The following is a 19,024-nucleotide window of genomic DNA, read 5'->3' as shown; positions in this document are numbered from 1 at the left end:
GGTAATGCCTCTTTAGGGGCGCGACTACCCACAGCATCGCGTCATTAAGCGCCGTCGCTCCGCTGTGTCGATTGACGTCATCATTAAGCGACTACAATCACAAAAATACACGTGAAGAAATTTGACTCGAGGAAAGTTTGACCACAGCACTAGCTATTAATCTGTAAACTACTTAATCGCATTTTCTGTAAAATTGACTTAGATTTTTTAATCAGGTAGAAAGAAGCTCAATGCGATATCTAGACAGCTAGAGTACCTGGCTCCTCTAGTTAGCAAACGTTCGTTTCCTTCACCAGCCCAAAATGGCCCTGTTTCTTATGAACAGGTACCTTGGTGATGAGGAAGATGATGGATCCAACAGTGAGTCAAGGTCTCAAGCTCGGTTGGCTAAGTTGAAGAAGAAGGCCAAAGAGAAACAGGAGCTGGCATGTCAGGATGAGCACCCCGATCCACCGAAATGCCCAGTTCAGACAGATGTGGATAGCTCTGAGAAGAAGAGACGTAAAAACACAGGGGACAGCTCTGAAAAGACAAAGTCCTCAAAGAAGAGGAAACGTGAAGCAGAACAGGTTCTTTTACCTGCTCCTAATGGAGTTTCATCCGAGGGAAAGAAGGCATGTAAGAAAAAGAAGAAAGAAAAGAAACAGCTCACAGCTGAGGAACAGTCAGGTGTGTTTCTTTGCTGTCACACGTCCACATAATTATAAATGGAATACTTTAATTATACATAGGCTAACCAATTATGTATCATATTCATGTGTCTGTCTTGGGGTTTTAGATGAGGTGAAGACTGGAACATCTGCTCCCGAGCTGGAAGGGGCTGTGCTTGATGACAACAAAGAGTTAGAACAAGAACACAGAGGGGAGGAGAAAACCGTGACAGAAATTAATAGTGACCACCAGTCAAAACAACATACAGAGAACACTACTGCTCAAACTGGTTTCACAATTCTTGGAGGATTTGAGAACAAAATGGTCCAAAAGGTACAGTATTTTTGGGTACACTGTTTCTTAGAGTGAAAATTAAGCCTCTTTCCAGGTTGAAATGAAGCATGATTTTTTGTTTACACCGTATGTGTTGTTATTTTATGTGCATAGGTGCATAGAGTCTTACCCCAGTGGCTTGCTCAGCCGGGTGTGATTCAGAAAGACATTAACAGAAACCTGGTTCCCATCTCTGAAGTCTCCGGGATTTGCACTAAGATCGTGCAGAAAATGGAGAATAATGGAATCCGACACCTCTTTCCAGGTTAGTGGGCATAAACCCTGAGTTGGGATGTTCATCAAGTTTTGCCATTTAGTATTGGTACTACTGTACTACTATATAGATACTGTCAACATGTTACTCATCAAGTACTGAATTGGTTTCAGTGCAAGCGGAGGTCATCCCCGTGATTTTGGAGAGTGTGCGCCACGGTCTTCTGGTTGGAAGAGGGGGATACAAGCCCAGGGACATATGTGTATCTGCACCAACAGGGAGTGGCAAGACTCTGGCATTCGTCATACCTGTCATTCAGGTTCGAATGAAATCACAGTCGCTTCATTTGTGACATGCATGTGGTGTTGTCTTTTCACCGAGTGTAAATTAATGGGCTGCATATATGATGTCATTTTAGGCACTAATGCAGCGAGTTGTGTGTGAAGTCCGGGCTTTGGTTGTATTGCCCACGAAAGAGCTTGCTCAGCAGGTAACAAGGGGAAAATGTTTTTTTTTTTTACATAATGGATAAAATGTGATCAATTGGGCGAAGCTCACACCTATTCCCAAAAACATTTGTGAATGTTATTATTCCTACAGGTTTGTAAAGTCTTTACTTCATATGCTGAGGGCACCGCTCTGAAAGTGGTCATGATTGCGGGCCAGAAGTCCTTTGCTGCAGAGCAAGCTTCCCTCTCAGAAAATAGGTGAAGACACATCGAGCTCTTTCACATAGTCTTTTATGCCACATGATATCAATGTTTATGTTGGGAAGCTGTGATTAGCATGCAATTCATTTTGTTTTTTCTTTACAGGGGTGGAACCACTTACAGTTTGGCAGATGTTGTTGTTGCTACCCCTGGCAGACTGGTTGATCACATCAATAACGATGCTAGCTTTAGTCTGGAACATCTCCGCTTCCTGGTGAGGCAGCCTATACCTCAGTTTTATGCATATGATTCTGATTGTAAACACGTTTGTCAGACTGATCAATATAATACTGATATACTAATATGAATGATTAATTGCAGATCATCGATGAGGCAGACCGGATGATTGACAGTATGCATCAGTCTTGGCTCAGTCAGGTGACCAAGGCAGTGTACAGATCTGGGAGTGGTTCTGATGCAGTCTCACTCTTCAAGAGGACTGAGCCCACACATATCACAGCAGCAAGGTAAGACCTACCTTACCCTCTGCATCACTAGATAGTAGTATACGAGTGGCATGTGATCCCATGCCACCCCTCTAAACATACCGGTGATCTTAAGCAGCCGGTGGCGTCAATCGATCAATCAATCAATCAGATTTATTTATATAGCACATTTAAACGTGACTTGTCAACCAAAGTGCTGTACATTTGAAAATACACTAATAATAATACACAATAATAATAGACAACAGTCAGCATCACAGTTACACAAGTAGACAACAAACAAGGCGCAGGTCAGGGTGAATCGGGAAACGCTAAATAATAAAAGTGGGTTTTGGGCATGGTCAAACACATCGTAGAAACCACAGACCATCTGGCGCCTGTCTCAGTATTGGAGTTTTAGTATTTCATTGCTGATCACGGCCTCTGTTTTGTTTCAGTTTGTCACCATCTCAGATCCCCCTGCAGAAGCTCCTGTTCTCCGCCACTCTGACCCAGAATCCTGAGAAGCTGCAGGAGCTCGGCCTGCATCAACCCAGGCTCTTCAGCTCTGTCCACAGTCAGTCCACAGAGAATCCATCCACCAACTCGGAGACAACCCAGTCTCAAGGAAGGTTCAACTTCCCTCATGGCCTGACGGTAAGAGCTATTTCCATAAGTCTGTCTCTGGATGGTGTTTGCTGTTTTATCATTCCCCCTATATTGCGGATATAATATAAGATGTCATTGATTGTTCTGGTTTTAGAATACATTTTAAGATTATTTTATTAGTTTATAAAGCACTCCATGGCCATGCACCTGAATACATATCAGGCATTTACATTATATACCAAGTAGGTCCCTGAGATCCTCTGGCACTTAACTTTTAACGGTTCCTGTAGCCAGGACCAAGAGACATGGAGAGTTGGCCTTCAGTTTTTATGCTCCCAGCCTCTGGAATACCCTGCCAGAATGCCTAAGGATGGCCGAAACTATGGGAACTTTTAAGCGAGATCTTAGGACATAACTTTTTAATCTCGCTTTCATCATGTAATTTTACCTTTTTTATTTTTTTTATTTTACATACACACTTTTAATTTTTTACTTACTTTCTATTACCTTACTTTCTATTCTCTTTTACCATATATGATTTGTCGTGTTTTACAATATTCTCCATTTTTATCTACTATTTTAACTGTTTTTAATTTTTCTGTAAAGCACTGTGCGCAACATTTGTTTGCATTAACAGTGCTATATAAATAAAGTTGACTTTGACTCTGACTTCTGCAGGAGTATTATGTACCCTGCAACCTGAGCAAGAAACCCCTCCTTATTCTCCACTTCATACTACGCTTGAAGTTTAGTCCCATTCTGTGCTTCACCAACTCCAGGGAAGCTGCTCACAGGTTGGCAGAGCATTCTTTTGGTCTACTGTTATTATATATATATATATATATTAGGGCTGCACAATTAATCGTGAATTAATCGGAATCGCGATTATGACCTCCGCAATTAACTAATCGCAAAAGGCCGCAATTAATGTGATTAATAATTTTGCTTTGAATTGAGTGTGCTAGGACTACACGGACGAATCACAGGCGTTTATGCAGTCTGACCAATCACATGCGTTCCTGCTGAGTGCGCTGTGCGCAGCAATTTCACTGAGAAGACAGATAGCAGTAGGTCAAGACAAGTGTCACAAGAGTACCTGCAGCCGTGAGTAGTGACAAAATGAGCGAAAACGAGGTCAGTGAGTTAGTAGCTAGAAAGGGATCAACGTCCGTGATTTGGGAGCATTTTGGTTATTATATATGAATATTATATATTAAATATGAATCGCAATTATCATTTTGAAGCAAATAATCGCAATTATCTTTTGTCATAATCGTGCAGCCCTAATATATATATATATATATATATATATGTGTGTGTATATATATGTGTGTGTGTGTATATATATATGTGTGTGTGTATATATATATATATGTATGTATATTCAGTTTGTCATTTGTGTCATTTGTGCTGACTTGCCCTCTGCTCTGTTGGATAGGCTGTACCTGCTAGTGCAGCTGTTTGGTGGAGTGCAGGTGGCTGAGTTCTCCTCACTACTCTCCCCCAACGAGAGGAAGAAAACCCTCAGGGACTTTGAGCAGGGAAAGATCCAATTGTGAGCGTGTGTGAAGGTTAACTCCCTATTCACTTCAGCATTTTATACAGTTTCATAGAGCACGTCAAATGTTGATTGTTTATTTTTCTGTTTTAAGATTGATCAGCACTGATGCTGCTTCCAGAGGTATTGATATCAATGGGGTGAAGTGTGTCGTGAACTATGATGCACCACAGTTCATCAGGGCATACATCCATAGGTAACTTATCTAATTTCATTGTTTACTAACTAGTTAATATGCTGGTACAAATGTTGTCATTGATTGCCATCCTCTGACATTTTTCTTTTTGTCCCAGGATTGGAAGGACTGCAAGGGCTGGGAAAGCTGGCTTGGCCTTTACCTTTTTGTTAGGAGTGCAGGTGAGACAAATTGCATAATAAGTACTAAGGCCTGTATTTATTGTGACCCAGACTGACTGGACATTTTTCAAAACTACACTGCAGAAAATCAATATTATATTATTATACTATACCAGCAGCAGAGAAAGGTTTGACTGCATGTGGTCCTTGGTTCCTTGATGATTATTATATAATCTAATCCAAGTTGATGCCGGTGGGGTTTTTCCACAGGAGAAGAACTTCCTGAAGATGGTGACTGATGCAGGGAGTCCTGGGGTCCAGAAACAGATCATCAAGCCAGGGAGCCTGACGGTCATGGAGCCCCGCTATCTAGAGACGCTGCAGGAGCTGGGGAAAGCCGTGAAGGTACTGTAGACACGTTAAGGTGCTTAGCCAGATAGTTACTTAGTACTGCAGCTACAGGAGGTGGTGAAATACAACAGAGCGAAGAATATTATAGAGATTGTCTTGTTCATTTATTTTTACTCAGGCATGGATCATCTCTGTTGCATATTTTATGTATGGTAAGTACTATTAGTACTACAACCTTGTAAATATTGTTATTTTCTCCACAGGTTGAAAAGGCCAAGAAGCATTTCTGACTTGCACACTGCCTTGTCAACAGAGGACTCAACTATTGCTTTTGTATGAATGTTTTCCAAAAATAAAATATTTCATATTTATTTTTTGTTGAACATGTGATCTTTGCTTAGAGGAATTGTTAGATGAATAGTTATGCACTGAACAGGCTTTTGATCCACGCACTAAATGGATGGATGGATGGATGGAGGGAGGGAGGGAGGGAGGGATGGATATACTTTAAGAGGGAAATGCAGATACCACTGAATTGAGACAAATCAACATCCATAACATTATACAACTGATGAATTGACTGTGATGAATAACAAGATGACTATTGATAAGCCATTAATGTCAGAATTCCAAATTGATATAATAATTGGCTACCACATCCCTAGAGTAGCCTTAGCAAGGCTGGTCTCAACCATGAAGTGCACTTGTTTTGGGTGCCGGCGTGCTCCGTCTAAGATAACTCATGCTGAATATCGGTGTTTTACAGTGGTGGATATAACCCGCCCACATTGTGTTAGCCAATAAGCTACGCTAGTACTACCTAAAGGGTAGCAACAAAGAGCAGTCAAAGAAGTTTAATTGCACATCTCTTTAGTAAGCGACGAGCCCTGTGCTAATGTTAGCTATCCCTGCTATTGCATTGAAACCTGAATATCGTTTTACTGTGTGGTTTAAAAAAAACAGTTGATTTTTGTAATGGAAGTCTGATTTAGTCAAAGACTGGTAGCTAGTGGAATGAATGGTAAGTAGGCTAGTAACGTTAGCTAGGTGCTGTTTGCACTGTCAGCTAACGTTAACGTTGGCTGTGAGTTAGCTTGCTACCGTATTTGTAAACCATTGCCAGCTAGGCAATGAGTGATCAATGGCCTGCTGTACTCCAACCAGTAACAGTTGACTTACTCGTACGGCCCTGGAACACCAGTAGCACAGAGCAGCTTTTATGATGCATTTGTTTCTGTTTATCTGACATCAATTTGTTGTTTACGCCGTGCTCCGGTGGTCCTGACAGCTGGACGCCATTGTGGGTGCGGACAGTAGACATGGTACGGACTTTTACATGTGTGATATAACGTTTGCTAAGTAGTTAACGAATTGGATGCAATTGCAATATACTACTGCACTGCAATATGCAGCTGACGTTAGCTGCTTTTAATAGCAATACCTATCTATTTCTGAGTTTAATTACCTTTGTGTATACTCCTCAGATTACTGTAAATTACCATAAACTCTGTTTTTTTTATGACATTTTAACTCAAACGGTCCCTTCTCCAGATCCGGATTGCTGCTCTTAATGCAGCCTCGGCTGCTGCAGATGAGACCGAAGACCCCCTGCGGAGCAACAAGAGTCGAACTAAGGAAGCCCAGGTGTGAATGTCAGAATGCTTTCAGTGCAGTAAGCTGTCAAGCTTGTCAAGGTATCACCTGTATTGAGACCATGTCTTTTCCTCTCCAGGAAGCGGAGGCATTTGCGTTATATCATAAAGCTTTAGATCTTCAAAAGCACGACAAGTTTGAGGATTCTGCCAACGCCTACCATGAACTCCTCAAAACCCCACTACTCAAAGAGGTACAAATTATGTTCAAAGACTAATGTTGTCGTTCCTGGTTTCCTTATATTAAGGTGAATCTAACTGTACTGTGTAAAGTGTACACTTGGCTGACTAAATGCGTCTGTGCATCTCTCAGGCTATGCCCTCAGATGACCAGACGGTTGGTCTCAAGCACCCTGGACTGATGCTGAAATACTCCACCTTCAAAAATCTGGCTAGTTTAGCTGTGTTGAGGGACGACCTGGAGACAGCCATGGAGTTTTACTTGGAGGTAAACAACATACTTACCTTACTAAACCTTACAGCAAGTCATGTGACAAATCAGGAGGCCAAGACATATTCTACAAGTAGAAAGCCAAGGTCAATTATGTTCTGGTTGAACAGGGTCTAGTTCAGATATGTCCTTATGATGACCTTCTGTTTGTTCTTAGGCTGTGATGCTGGACTCCACTGATGTGAACATGTGGTACAAGATCGGCCAGGTGGCGGTGCGTCTGGTGCGCATTCCTCTTGCCCGTCATGCCTTCGAGGAGGGTCTGCACTGTAACCCGGACCACTGGCCTTGTCTAGACAACCTCATCACTGTCCTCTACACACTCAGTGACTACAGCTGTGAGTCATTATGCAATATCTTCATGCGCGCTTTATGGCGTTGCTTACTCGCCTCTATGGGTGAGGAGCAAGTTTGCTTTCTCCTTGGTTCAAGCGAGCGTAAATGTGAAGAGGTGACATTTTTTTGTGTTGTTTTCTCGCCAGGCTGTTTGTACTTCATCTGCAAAGCCCTGGAGAAGGACCATTGCTACAGTAAAGGTCTGGTGTTGAAGGAGAAGATCTTCGAGGAGCAGCCTTGTCTGAGAAAGGACTCCATGCAGATGTTCCTGAAGTGGTGAGTTTGTGCGGTGCTTCTCTACCCATCCATCTGTTCTGGGCGTGTCATGGAATGTCTGCTTTGAAACTAGTTGGTCACTGGACCCTTTTTTGTCTGCAGTGACATGTCGGTTCACTATGTGGATGTGGATGAAGAGGAGAGCCAGGCCATTGTGGAGGAGGCTCTGGATCTACGGCGTCGTAGGCAGGCTCTCTCAGTCCGGGAACCCAAGCCTGACCTGATACTGGTCCAGCCCATCCGCCGCTTCACGTGAGTGTCCTAATCTGCCCGGTGTTGGTCTGTTAATAGACTTCTTTGAATTCCCTCATTGAGATTAAGGGGGTTTACAATAGGGATGCACCGATGCATCGGCTGAACATCGGCATCGGCCTTGTTGACTGCCATCGGCCCATCTGCAAATAAAATGACATTCACCGATGATAGTGGCCGATGTTATGTCGCAACAATTCGGCTTTTTTTTGTGCAAAACGTAGCCTACCCAGCTGCAGATTCGGAGAAGATGCGTGACGTAATGCCGCAAAAGCACTGTAGTTTGAAATAAAAAATTGCCGTTTTGGAACCAAACACTTAATTTCTTTGTTTCCCTGGCACAAAAAGGGGAATAAAAATAAAATAAACATCGGCATCAGCCCAGAATTTTGCAATCGGTGCATCCCTAGACAATGAGAATTATGTGTATGGATCATGGAACATTTTCATCATGGTCAGGTGGAAGAATGTGGGTGAGAGCTTCCTGGCCATGTACAGACATCAGACCACATGTGAGCCGCCACGCCCCAGTCTGGGGCGCAGGATTGACCTGTCCGAGTACCGCGACCCCGACTGCCTCCAGGCCCTCCCCCAGCCCAGCAGTCCGGTCACTGTGACCCCGAACGTGCCCAGTAGCAGCCCCAGCTCCTCCCTGCCCCCTCTACCTGCCCCTGAGCCAACAGCACTGTCCCAGCCCAGCACCCTGGTTCAGATGGCCACCAGCCAGACCGCCACCAGCCAGACTACTGTGGAGGTCACCACGACTGCGACACCTGTTGGTCAGTTTGGATGTTTTTGTGAAGACTTAAAAGATTAATTATCTCAGGGTGTTTTTTTTAAACCAAAAATGTATTTATTGACTTATTAACTCAACCTGTTCCTTCACAGCAATGGATACATCGCTCACTGAGAAGGCGAAGAAAGCCACTAAGAGGAAACGCGTTATTGAAGACAGCGGCGAGACCGCCAAGCGCCGCTCAGCTCGGGTCCGAAACACTAAGTGCAAGAAAGAGGAAAAAATCGACTTTCAGGAGCTGCTTTTCAAATTCCTACCCTCCAGGTATTGTCGTTAAGCCCTTAAGGGAAAAATTATCTTACTGTAGTTATATCTTATTGTGTGCTAACTAGCCGTTATTGTCTCTCTCAGACTTAAAAAGTTTGACCCAGAGGATGACGATGAGAGCCTGAGTAACCTCGAGGCCCGTTGTGATGTCAAGCAGGATTCCCAGCTCCTCCATGGCAGCTGTACACCTCTCGACTCCATAGAGTACATGGAATCAGGTGTGCTTCTTCAACAGTCATCCATCATCCTAAATCACTGTCTGCTCCCAGCCAGTGTCGTATCAATAACAGAAGTGTTTCCCTCTCCTCAGAACAACAGGATGTCCACAACTTCCTGCTCAACAACATAACCAACGGTGGCATACTGGAGCTGATGATGCGCTACCTGAAGGCGGTGGGTCAGAGGTTCTTGGAGGAGTGGCCTCGGGGGCTGTGCGCCGTGGTGCTGGAGGTGTACCAGACCTGGAGGAAGCACAGCAGTGGGCTCCCCAACCCGCTGCTCCGGGACTGCAGCAACCAGCACATACGGGTATGAGACAGGCCAAAGAGCAAGTGGGGCTTTTTTTCTTGCCTGTTTTGTGAACTCTGGTTACTAGGGCTGGGTATCGATTCGAATTTCAAGAATCGATTTGATTCCGATTCACAAGGTTCAGAATCGATTATCACGATTCGATTCAATTCAATATAGATTCGGTTAGTGTTACTGTTTTTTTAGCTGTAACCTTAATTACATGACTGCCAAGTTATGCAACACATCAATACTAGGGCTGGGTATCGATACTGATTTCCAAAAATGAATGAAAGAATGAATCATTGAATGAATTAATGAACTATTCATTCCTTAATTTATTCATTCATTCATTAAATAAAAGATCGATTTTGGGATTCATGAATCGATGAATCGATTTTTTAAACCCAGCCCTACTGGTTACATACTGTAGGAATCCCACCCATATAACCCAGGGTACGGCGCGACCTCCTTTAAAACCTGACCGTGTTTTTGTCTTGTCTTTTTCCCCTACTCTAACTTTTGTAAACAAAGATGTTTTGATTGGTGTTTTACGCGCAGGAAATGTTGGTGATGAGCCTATCGTGCATGGAGCTTCAATTGGAGCAATGGTCGCACGCCAAAGGCAAACATGGTACATGCCAAGTAAATCTCTTTGATTTAGAATGACACTTTATCCGTTGAATATTCATATCAACTCATGTCTTTCTTTCTATTGATATCCATCCATCCTCATTGTCTATAGTGTCTCAGAGGAAGAGCAGTGTGGGTCAGAGCACCGACGCAGGCGACACGGACTTCCCTGGACAGAACTTCCAGGGTGACCTGTTACAGCTGGCCCTGGGCTCATCCCAGAGGGACCTGTTTGAGGACGACTGGCTGGCTATAGTGGTGCGCGTTTACTGGCTCAAGGCGCGCTTCCTCGCCTTACAGGTAGGATTTTTAGTATCGTGCCTCATTCACAGGACTTATTCCAATATTTGTGTATCTGTGTGAACTCGTCAACACTGTAAATGAGGGAAACCTCAGTGCTTTGAGAGTATAAATAAAGGTTTGAAGTATCAAGACGGATGTCCCATCTCATCCCCGTCTCTCGTGCTCTCTCCTGTCTCCAGGGTGATATGGAGCTGGCCCTGGAGAGCTATGATGTCTGCACAGGCATGTTGCAAAGTCAGGCTAAACCTACAGATGGGAAGGAGTACACCATCTACCTGCCAAACCTGAAGGGGGACGCGGCAATCTCCGTGGAGGAGGTGGGTAGCATGACGACTCGCAAAATAAACTGCATCATCATTGGGATTGTTATGAAGATGAAAATGAGTTTCCCTGTCGTTTTGAGGCGTGTTCCTAATCAGATCCCCTCTCTCCTGTGGGCAGATTGATAAGAAGCTGAAGTCTCTGGAACGTTGTCAGTCCCTTGAGGAGATCCAGCGCCTGTATGAGAGTGGAGACTACGAGTCTGTGGTGCGCCTGCTGCAGGCAACGCTCAACTACGGTGGCTCGGGCAGGGTCAAACCTCTGGAGTTTGTCAGCTCAGTCCCAGAGAGGCCTGCTCAACTGCTGCTGCTACAGGTTAGATCGTCTTAACTGTCTGAAGAAGCATCTTTACGCCTCTGTGTGCTAGTTGTCTTGCCAGCTCTGTGGCCTAGTGGTAGAGTGTCCGCCCAGAGACTGGAAGGTTGTGGGTTCAATCCATCATACCAAAGACTATAAAAATGGGACCCATTGCCTCCCTGCTTGGCACTCAGCATCAAGGGTTGGAATTGGGGGGTTAGATCACCAAATGATTCCCGAGCGCGGCACCGCTGCTGCTCACCGCTCCCCCAGGGGATGGGTCAAATGCGGAGAACAAAAATTTCACACACTCGTGTGTGTGTGATAAATCAGTGGGACTTTAACTTTAACTTTACATTAAAAAAAATAAACGATGATAAAATGATTTTAGACAGATTTTATATTAACGTTTTCTCCGCTCCCGTTCCCCAGAACTCTTTGTTGAAGCTGAGGGACTACCAGCAGTGTCTGGAGTGCACCGAGGTGGCCTTGAACGAGGCCCTCCAGCAGCTCAACTCTGTCCCCGGCAGCTCCAAGGAGGAGTGGGTGTCCACCATCACACGGCTGCTAGCCGGCACCGAGCAGTGCTTCTCCCAGGAGCCTCTGCTCCTTAACAACGTGCCCCGCTGTTCCAGCATGGCCCGCCTGGCCAACAACCTCATCCAGGTCGGAGACGCAGCTCAACGTCATCACACATATATAGGACCAACTGAACGAACGCAGTGGTTGTGTTGATTCTTATATTCTTCCATCATTTTTCGGGGGGGTTCGTTTGTGCGTCCGTCTCCAGTTGATCGACCTCAGCATGGCCATACCGGAGGATCCCAAGGAGCCTCACTTCTCCTCCGTGGTGCCCTGGATCCTGCTGCACCACATCATCAAGCACGAGGAGGCCGCTTTCGACTGCATGCTGCGCCAGCACATGGCCGTGGGGGACGAGGAGGGTACGTTGGCTCGCCTTCCGTCTTCTTACGCCACCGGTGTGTAGGGCTGGGTTAAAAAAATCAGATTCATGAATCCCAAAATCGATCTTTTATTTAATGAATGAATGAAGGAATGAATAGTTTATTAATTCATTCAATGATTCATTCATTCCTTCATTTTTGGAAATCAGTATCGATACCCAGCCCTAGTATTGATGTGTTGCATATCTTGGCAGTCATGTTATTGAGGTTACAGAAAAAAAAAAAATGAATTGAATCGTGATAATCGATTCTGAACCTTGTGAATCGGAATCGAATCGATTCTGGAAATTCGAATCGATAGCCAGCCCTACCGGTGTGTCATCGTCGGCGGTTCAATGACCGGGATGGTTTAACGTGGTTTTCAACTCTGACGTCCAGATGACTCTGACCAGCCCATGTTGCCCTCGTCCCTGATGCTGCTCAACACCGCCCACGAGTACCTGGGCCGCCGCTCCTGGTGCTGCAACTCTGACGGAGCCCTCCTCAAGTTCTATGTGAGCTGGTCTACCACACTTCTTTTTGTTGTTGTTGTTGTTGTTGTTGTTGTTGATTTTATCCCATTTTCACCCAATTTGTTAGCCAATCCCCGACCTGTTGTCCAGTTCTCCCCTGTCGCTTCTGTGGAGGGTCCGTCGCAACACCCGCGGTCGGCGATACGGAAAAGAGAGCCAGCTACCGTGACTCTGACACCAGACGGGGTCGCTGTAGAGCGGCCTCGTTCCCAAATTAAACTAACCCCCCTCCGTAGTGGTGACCCAATATGTCGCTCCCCCTGTGGGATCCGGCCATATTCGGATCAGTCAAGAACATGGCGCGAACACCGGTCCCCAAGCCACACTTCTCACCACACGCCTCAATTTAGGCTACGGTAGAGGACAGATATGGGAGAACGGGATGGTTTTGGTGTGGTGTTTTATTCTAAAGATTGAAACGGACTCAACAGAGTTTCACCCAGCTGTGTTTTCTGTGTGTGGACAGGTACAAGTCTTGGAGAAGGAGCTGGCAGCTACTAAAAACACAGAAACCCACCCCTACAAGGAGGAGCTAGAGACCGCCCTGGAACAGTGCTTCTTCTGTCTGTACGCCTACCCAAGCAAGAAGAGCAAGGCTCGCTACCTAGAGGAGCACTCTTCTCAACAGGTCAGGTCATACATAATGACCCCTTCTCTATGATTGGTACATGACAAATGTCATGCTGCTCCAATCACTTTTCTCATCACTGCTCTTCACAGGGTCTTCCATTCTTTGTAATGCACTCAACTGGCCACTAGGTGGCTGTCAAATCCACCTTGTTGATACTATCTGGTGGCTGACAGGGAAACAGAGATACTTAGTAATAGGTTGATGAAGGGACCAACCCCAAGGGACCAGGTATATTATCTTATGACTGCGGCCCTCCTTGTAATTAACTGGTTGATTAGATGAGTCATAAGACTGAAGGACTGTGAAACAAGTCAATTCACAAGCAAGCAAGGCAGCGATTGATTCACTTTCAGGGAACTTGAATTAGATTTATTATCTGTCTGCTTCTGCATCAAAATGTACCAGAACTGCACCCACACCCCAGATGAAAGCCGTTTCTATTTGGAACATTGAACAACTACGTTACAAGTTCTGTGAACATAGGTTTGCATAGTCCTGCATGTCCTCTCACTTGTCCAAACACAAGCTCTCTGAATCACTCTTGAAGAAAGAGATTCAGATAGAAAGATAAATGGCATGTATCTAATAGACATTTATCACAAGATGAGAATCAATACCTGAGTTGATGCTTTCCCATTGCAAACCTTTTTATGTTTATGTATTATGCGGATTATTGTTCTGTAATCTTTTTGAATGCCTGACAGGGAAGTGTAATTTCCCTTTTTGAACTGCAGGTGGAGCTGCTGTGGAGCAATGCCCTGTTTATGTTCCAGTACTTCAAGCCTAAGACCCTGCCTGAGTTTGACAGCTACAAGACGAGCACGGTGTCGGCCGACCTGGCCAACCTGCTCCGGAGGTTCTCTGGCATCGTGCCCCCCAGCGAGACCCCCACGCTCAGCATGGATGAGGTGGCGGCCTACATCGAGGGCACGGCTGCAAAGGTCAGCCAGGGGACCCACACGGAATTTTAAAGACCTTTTATGAGTCAGGCACGGCAACATGACGGCACGAAGCACCAGTAGCTCTTACTGTTCCCATGGTGTTGTTGTTTTACACATGTAGGTGGTCGTTTTGACACCTTCTGAGTCACTCACCAAGTCCCTTTCACCTATTGGTCAGCAGTGAAACGGACGCTCCGATAAACAGCGGAAACGCATTAGTACACTTGTGGTTTATTTTAGATACGGACGATGAGTCACACAGTGACGTGGTCGGAAGCTGAAGCCTAGTTTATACTGTATAAGATGAGCTATGGCTCATTAATAGCGAGTTGTCATCTTTCAGGTCCCTTGCCTTCCCGAGGGAGGTGCCCCAGCTCCCCCCATGGTGAACGAGATCTTTTACCTTCTGGCTGATTACCACTTCAAGAACAAGGAGCAGTCCAAGGCCGTCAAATTCTACATGCACGACATCTGTGTGTGTCCAAACAGGTCAGCGTTTATATATATTATTTTCACATTTTCTATTCATCTATTCATTTAGGCTATTGACTTATTCCTCCCATTCCCAAAACAGGAGCCTTTTTTTTTTTTTTTCCATCACAATCGAATGACCTTTTCAGAGTGGTGATCTGCGTGACCCCGTGGTGATGTCACTGCCACGATCCCTCTCTTGTGTTTACAGATTTGACTCCTGGGCAGGCATGGCCCTGGCCCGAGCCAGCCGCATCCAAGACAAGCTCAACTCCAACGAGCTGAAGAGCGACGGCCCCATCTGGAAGCACTCCCTGGCCGTGCTCAACTGCTTCAAGAGGGCCCTGGAGATCGACAGCTCCAACCTGGCCCTGTGGATCGAATACGGGACCATGTCCTACGCCTTGCACTCCTTCGCCTCGCGGCAGCTCAAACAGTGGCGGAGCGAGCTGCCCCCGGAGGTCGTCCAGCAGGTGCGGTGGACGCACGCGACGACGCAGACGGGGTCTCGGATCTGCGCGTCCTCTGAGTCACGCGGCGCATCCGAACTTAAATAGATATCACACGCTGGCCGCTCCTGGTCATGTGACGTGTGAATACTAGGGCTGGGTTAAAAAAAAAAATTTGATTATTCAATTTTGAATCGATTCATGAATCCCGAAATCAATCTTTTATTTAATGAATGAATGAATAAATGAAGGAATGAATAGTTCATTCATTCATTCAATGATTCATTCATTCATTCATTCATTTTTGGAAATCAGTATCGATACCCAGCCCTAGTATTGATGTGTTGCATAACTTGGCAGTCATGTCACACACTTTGTTTGTGTGTGTGTGTGTGCGTGCGTGCGTGTTTGTGTGCGTCCGTTCGTGTGTGTTTCAGATGGAGGAGAGGAGGGACTCCATGCTGGAGACGTCCTCTCAGTGTTTCCAGGGGGCGACCCGCTGTGAGGGGGACAGTGACGAGGAGGAGTGGCTGATCCACTACATGCTGGGGAAGATCGCAGAGAAACGCAAACGCTCTCCCACCGAGTACCTGCAGCTCTACAAGCAGGTAGATCCACGTCTCTGCATTCTCATACCAACGCCACACATTGGTATTACATGTAGTGTGCGTGTGCGTGTGTGTGTGTGTGTGGGGGGGGGGGGGGGGTCACAGGGAGGTCACTGAGGTCAGATGAAGCAGTTCTGTTCTGTTTTGTTACCTTCAGTCTTCTTGCTTCCTACTGTACATGTCTCACTTTGAATTTCCTTGTTGCTGAAATGCGCTAAACAAATAAACTTGCCTTGCTTTGCCGTACCGTACGTATGCTTGTTTGAGTGCTGTGCATCAAATGATAATCCTTGCTAATCCTCTCTACTCTACCCTCAATCTCTTCCAAGGCAGCACATTATCTGCACGAGGAGGCTGCCAGGTACCCGCGGAAGATCCACTACCACAATCCCCCTGACTTGGCTATGGAGGCCCTGGAGGTACAGTAGACCAACATTGGCAGGCCGTTGACTGAATGGGAACCTGGGGGCGTCCTCTCTATGGACCTGAGCAGGGCCGTGTCATAGCACTTCAGTACTTTACATGGCTGTGTTTTGGCGGGTTTCCACTGCTTTTTCCCACCTCGACTCGATTCGACTCAACTCTATTTGCTGTTTTTTTCACTTCGTTTTCCACCGCAGATAGTACCGAGTTAAGGCGTCAGCGTCAATGGGAGCTCCAGATTTCAGAAATTACCGGGAATAGAAGTCTCCTCGGCTCTCTTCCTTCAGAACAACTCGTATAGCTCTCTTGCTCAAAAGAGACGTAATTTCACTGTTTAAGACTGTAGTTGAATCCCCCACTGCTACTGAAGCCAACACTCTATTGATGGAGGCGGTTTCATAGCAAACTGGAGCCAGCGGCAGTAAATCTGCTCAAAGAAGTCACCTGGTGGTGGTGAGTCACTGAAATTAAATGACGCAGGCTGAAATCCCGCGGGATTTCCCCAGGGAAATCCCTGCCGCAGCATTTCACCATCGCAGTATAAGTGCTGGAGGATAGCAACTGTAGCTAGCCGCAGGGGGGCTAGCGTAACCAAGGGGCAGGAGTAGCAACTGAATGCTCGCCTCCCCCTCCGCCACGACGACAGTAACAGCTACGGTCGCCTGGATTAAATGAGTGTGGTGACTCAAGGGGATGAAGCGAAGGGAAGCAAATTGATAATAATAATTCTGGACCCATGGGGGGGGGGGGTGGGGAGGGGGTCTTTATTCAAGCCATGTGAGTGAGCGGTGACTCAGTAGCACACGACAAACGACAAACACACACACACACACACACACACACACACACACACACACACACATCTTTTTAGCGGTCGCCAGTGGAAATTGATCCTTGCATTTAACCAGGGACCAAGTCCAAGTGCTCAGTCCAAATCCTGGTCAGGGACCGGAGTTAAGAGCCTCTGTTCTCCTGTATGTTTTCCATATTGGGTTCTTTGGGAGGAAACCCTTGCGATAGCCCCTTGAGATGTTGCACACATGACAAAAAGACTATACAAAACAACATGGATACACACACACAGCTCATCAAGTCCCACTCACCCACACAGCCTGGCTTCACCATCCCGACCACCCAAACACCCGCCCGGCCCGTAGAGCACAGGAGTGAGTCACCTTGGTTTGGATGGCAACACCAGGCCACCCTCCACATCCCAGAACCACCCATATTATTCAGAGGAGTGAACTTCGGCTTTGAAAGGCTTCGCACAGGAATCACCCAAGAGCGTATGCCATAGGCCAAGACACTGAACGAATATTTGAGAAGGAACCAAAAAAAAGCAACTAGAGTCGAGTTGCTCCTTTTTCGTGCGGTGGAAAACCTGTTAGTGTCGTCCCCTTATCAAAGCAGTAGGGAACATCAAACTTCTCTCTAACCTTTGACCTCCTAGCTCTACTTCCGTCTGAGTGCCACCATTCTGAAGCTGCTGGAGGCCGAAGAGGCCAACCAGGAGCACGAGCTGTTCTTCAGCATCCTGTCCGAGGCCGCCACCGGACCCTTCGCCAGGGGGGCAGAGAAGAGCATGCCCAGGTCCAATGAAAAGTGAGACCGCTCATGAAACTCCCATTTTGTCAAATCGGTTGTTACATCTTTGAAATAATCCGTAAAAACGTATCTCATAATAACGCTGTTGCGCCACCCTAACCCGGTCCTCTCTGTCAACCCCCACCGCCCACAGGGACAAGGTCCCCTCTATGATGGACGAGGACTCCCACTGTTCCTCCATGGGCGCGGCCGGCGGCCACGGCACCTCCCTCCCGTCCATCGCGCCAGGTCTGACATCCCCGCCTTACACCGCCACACCGGTCGACCATGATTACGCCAAACGTAAAACCCTGTGGCGGCAACAGCAACAGCAGCAGAAGTGGCAGCAGCAGCAGGAGGAGGACCACCAGCAGCAGCAGGAGGCTGATGGTACAGTCCCAGTACTAGACTCTGCCTCTGGGGTTGGGTCCTCTCTGCACTGGTCAGAAGGTTAATCACCATGCTAATGGCTCTGGTTCTAATGACCCCACAAACACTGGGTGATTGGGATGTGGTAAAATGGGCAATATGGCTACCGCTGGGTTCACGGGATGTTTAGTCAGGGATGGCTCGGTTGCACGTAGACAGCAGCTGTAGGTGGTCTGAGGTGACGCGCCGGAGTCGGTCTGAGGGCCTCTTGGCCGGCGTGCGTGGGTGTAGGTTCTCCACTTTTGTGTTCGTCATCCATCTCCTTTACCCTTCCTTCACATTTCCCTGGTTCCTTTTAAATTTGATCACTATTCTGATTTTACGTAATAGATTGTCTTTGAGAGCACAGCTTCTTTCCTAGCATAGAGCACTTTGTCATCACCTCTTTTTTTATTGTTTTTTAAGTAGATCACCCTTGCCTTTGGAATTGAGTAGCACTGAGGGAAAGCCATTTTTCTGATAGCTCTCTCCAATCAAATACTTATACACGTGTGGTAATGAATTTTTTAAAATTATTCCAGCAGCTTCCTCACAAAATGTTAGACTTGAATGTCTGTCTCTGCTCGCTCCACACGTGTAGGACTAAATGGAACCAGAAGAAGAACGGGGGTGTATGTTTATGCACACGCTTTACACAGGGTGTGCATAAACGGTAAGTTTATAAGACCTAGATGGGTAAATGGATCCTTGCATTTCTAATTGCCAGAATGCACATTTGCAATGGCTTTGTAATTTGCTTAGAAGCCATTTATTGCTGACCATATTTTGCTAA

General features: G+C 46.2%; 2 protein-coding genes across 4 annotated transcripts in view; both read left to right on the top strand.

The window, feature by feature from the left end:
• The first annotated feature begins 106 nt into the window (after positions 1-106).
• ddx51 (DEAD (Asp-Glu-Ala-Asp) box polypeptide 51) lies at positions 107-5,519 on the top strand. The gene is made up of 15 exons (XM_084457119.1): positions 107-669; positions 779-984; positions 1,099-1,249; positions 1,372-1,517; positions 1,617-1,688; positions 1,799-1,905; positions 2,014-2,122; positions 2,230-2,375; positions 2,792-2,990; positions 3,621-3,736; positions 4,381-4,497; positions 4,595-4,696; positions 4,794-4,857; positions 5,068-5,202; positions 5,412-5,519. Exons 1-15 carry the CDS (start codon positions 303-305, stop codon positions 5,436-5,438), a joined length of 2,064 nt encoding a protein of 687 aa, XP_084313245.1. The 5' UTR covers positions 107-302; the 3' UTR covers positions 5,439-5,519.
• Positions 5,520-6,045: 526 nt separating this feature from the next.
• cabin1 (calcineurin binding protein 1) overlaps positions 6,046-19,024 on the top strand; it is a 48,393-nt gene continuing 35,414 nt past the window's right edge. For 2 of the 3 annotated variants that reach the window (XM_084457224.1, XM_084457223.1), the window contains exons 1-27: positions 6,046-6,169; positions 6,437-6,470; positions 6,700-6,792; positions 6,881-6,994; positions 7,114-7,248; positions 7,409-7,589; positions 7,734-7,863; positions 7,966-8,115; positions 8,575-8,894; positions 9,004-9,175; positions 9,263-9,396; positions 9,489-9,706; positions 10,247-10,319; positions 10,431-10,618; positions 10,801-10,938; positions 11,063-11,257; positions 11,672-11,905; positions 12,030-12,183; positions 12,583-12,698; positions 13,183-13,344; positions 14,082-14,288; positions 14,632-14,777; positions 14,971-15,232; positions 15,646-15,816; positions 16,146-16,235; positions 17,690-17,841; positions 17,978-18,213. In XM_084457224.1, coding sequence (XP_084313350.1) covers positions 6,468-6,470; positions 6,700-6,792; positions 6,881-6,994; positions 7,114-7,248; positions 7,409-7,589; positions 7,734-7,863; positions 7,966-8,115; positions 8,575-8,894; positions 9,004-9,175; positions 9,263-9,396; positions 9,489-9,706; positions 10,247-10,319; positions 10,431-10,618; positions 10,801-10,938; positions 11,063-11,257; positions 11,672-11,905; positions 12,030-12,183; positions 12,583-12,698; positions 13,183-13,344; positions 14,082-14,288; positions 14,632-14,777; positions 14,971-15,232; positions 15,646-15,816; positions 16,146-16,235; positions 17,690-17,841; positions 17,978-18,213 — 4,174 coding nt within the window. In that variant the 5' untranslated portion in view covers positions 6,046-6,169; positions 6,437-6,467. The remainder of the gene's footprint in view (positions 6,170-6,436; positions 6,471-6,699; positions 6,793-6,880; positions 6,995-7,113; positions 7,249-7,408; positions 7,590-7,733; positions 7,864-7,965; positions 8,116-8,574; positions 8,895-9,003; positions 9,176-9,262; positions 9,397-9,488; positions 9,707-10,246; positions 10,320-10,430; positions 10,619-10,800; positions 10,939-11,062; positions 11,258-11,671; positions 11,906-12,029; positions 12,184-12,582; positions 12,699-13,182; positions 13,345-14,081; positions 14,289-14,631; positions 14,778-14,970; positions 15,233-15,645; positions 15,817-16,145; positions 16,236-17,689; positions 17,842-17,977; positions 18,214-19,024) is intronic. The other variant, XM_084457225.1, reaches the window with a different exon arrangement.

Source organism: Borostomias antarcticus (genome assembly GCF_949987555.1).
Source record: "Borostomias antarcticus genome assembly, chromosome: 23".
Lineage (NCBI taxonomy): Eukaryota > Metazoa > Chordata > Actinopteri > Stomiiformes > Stomiidae > Borostomias > Borostomias antarcticus.
Note: the sequence above shows the minus strand (reverse complement) of the source record. Positions and strands in the feature narration are given on the sequence as shown.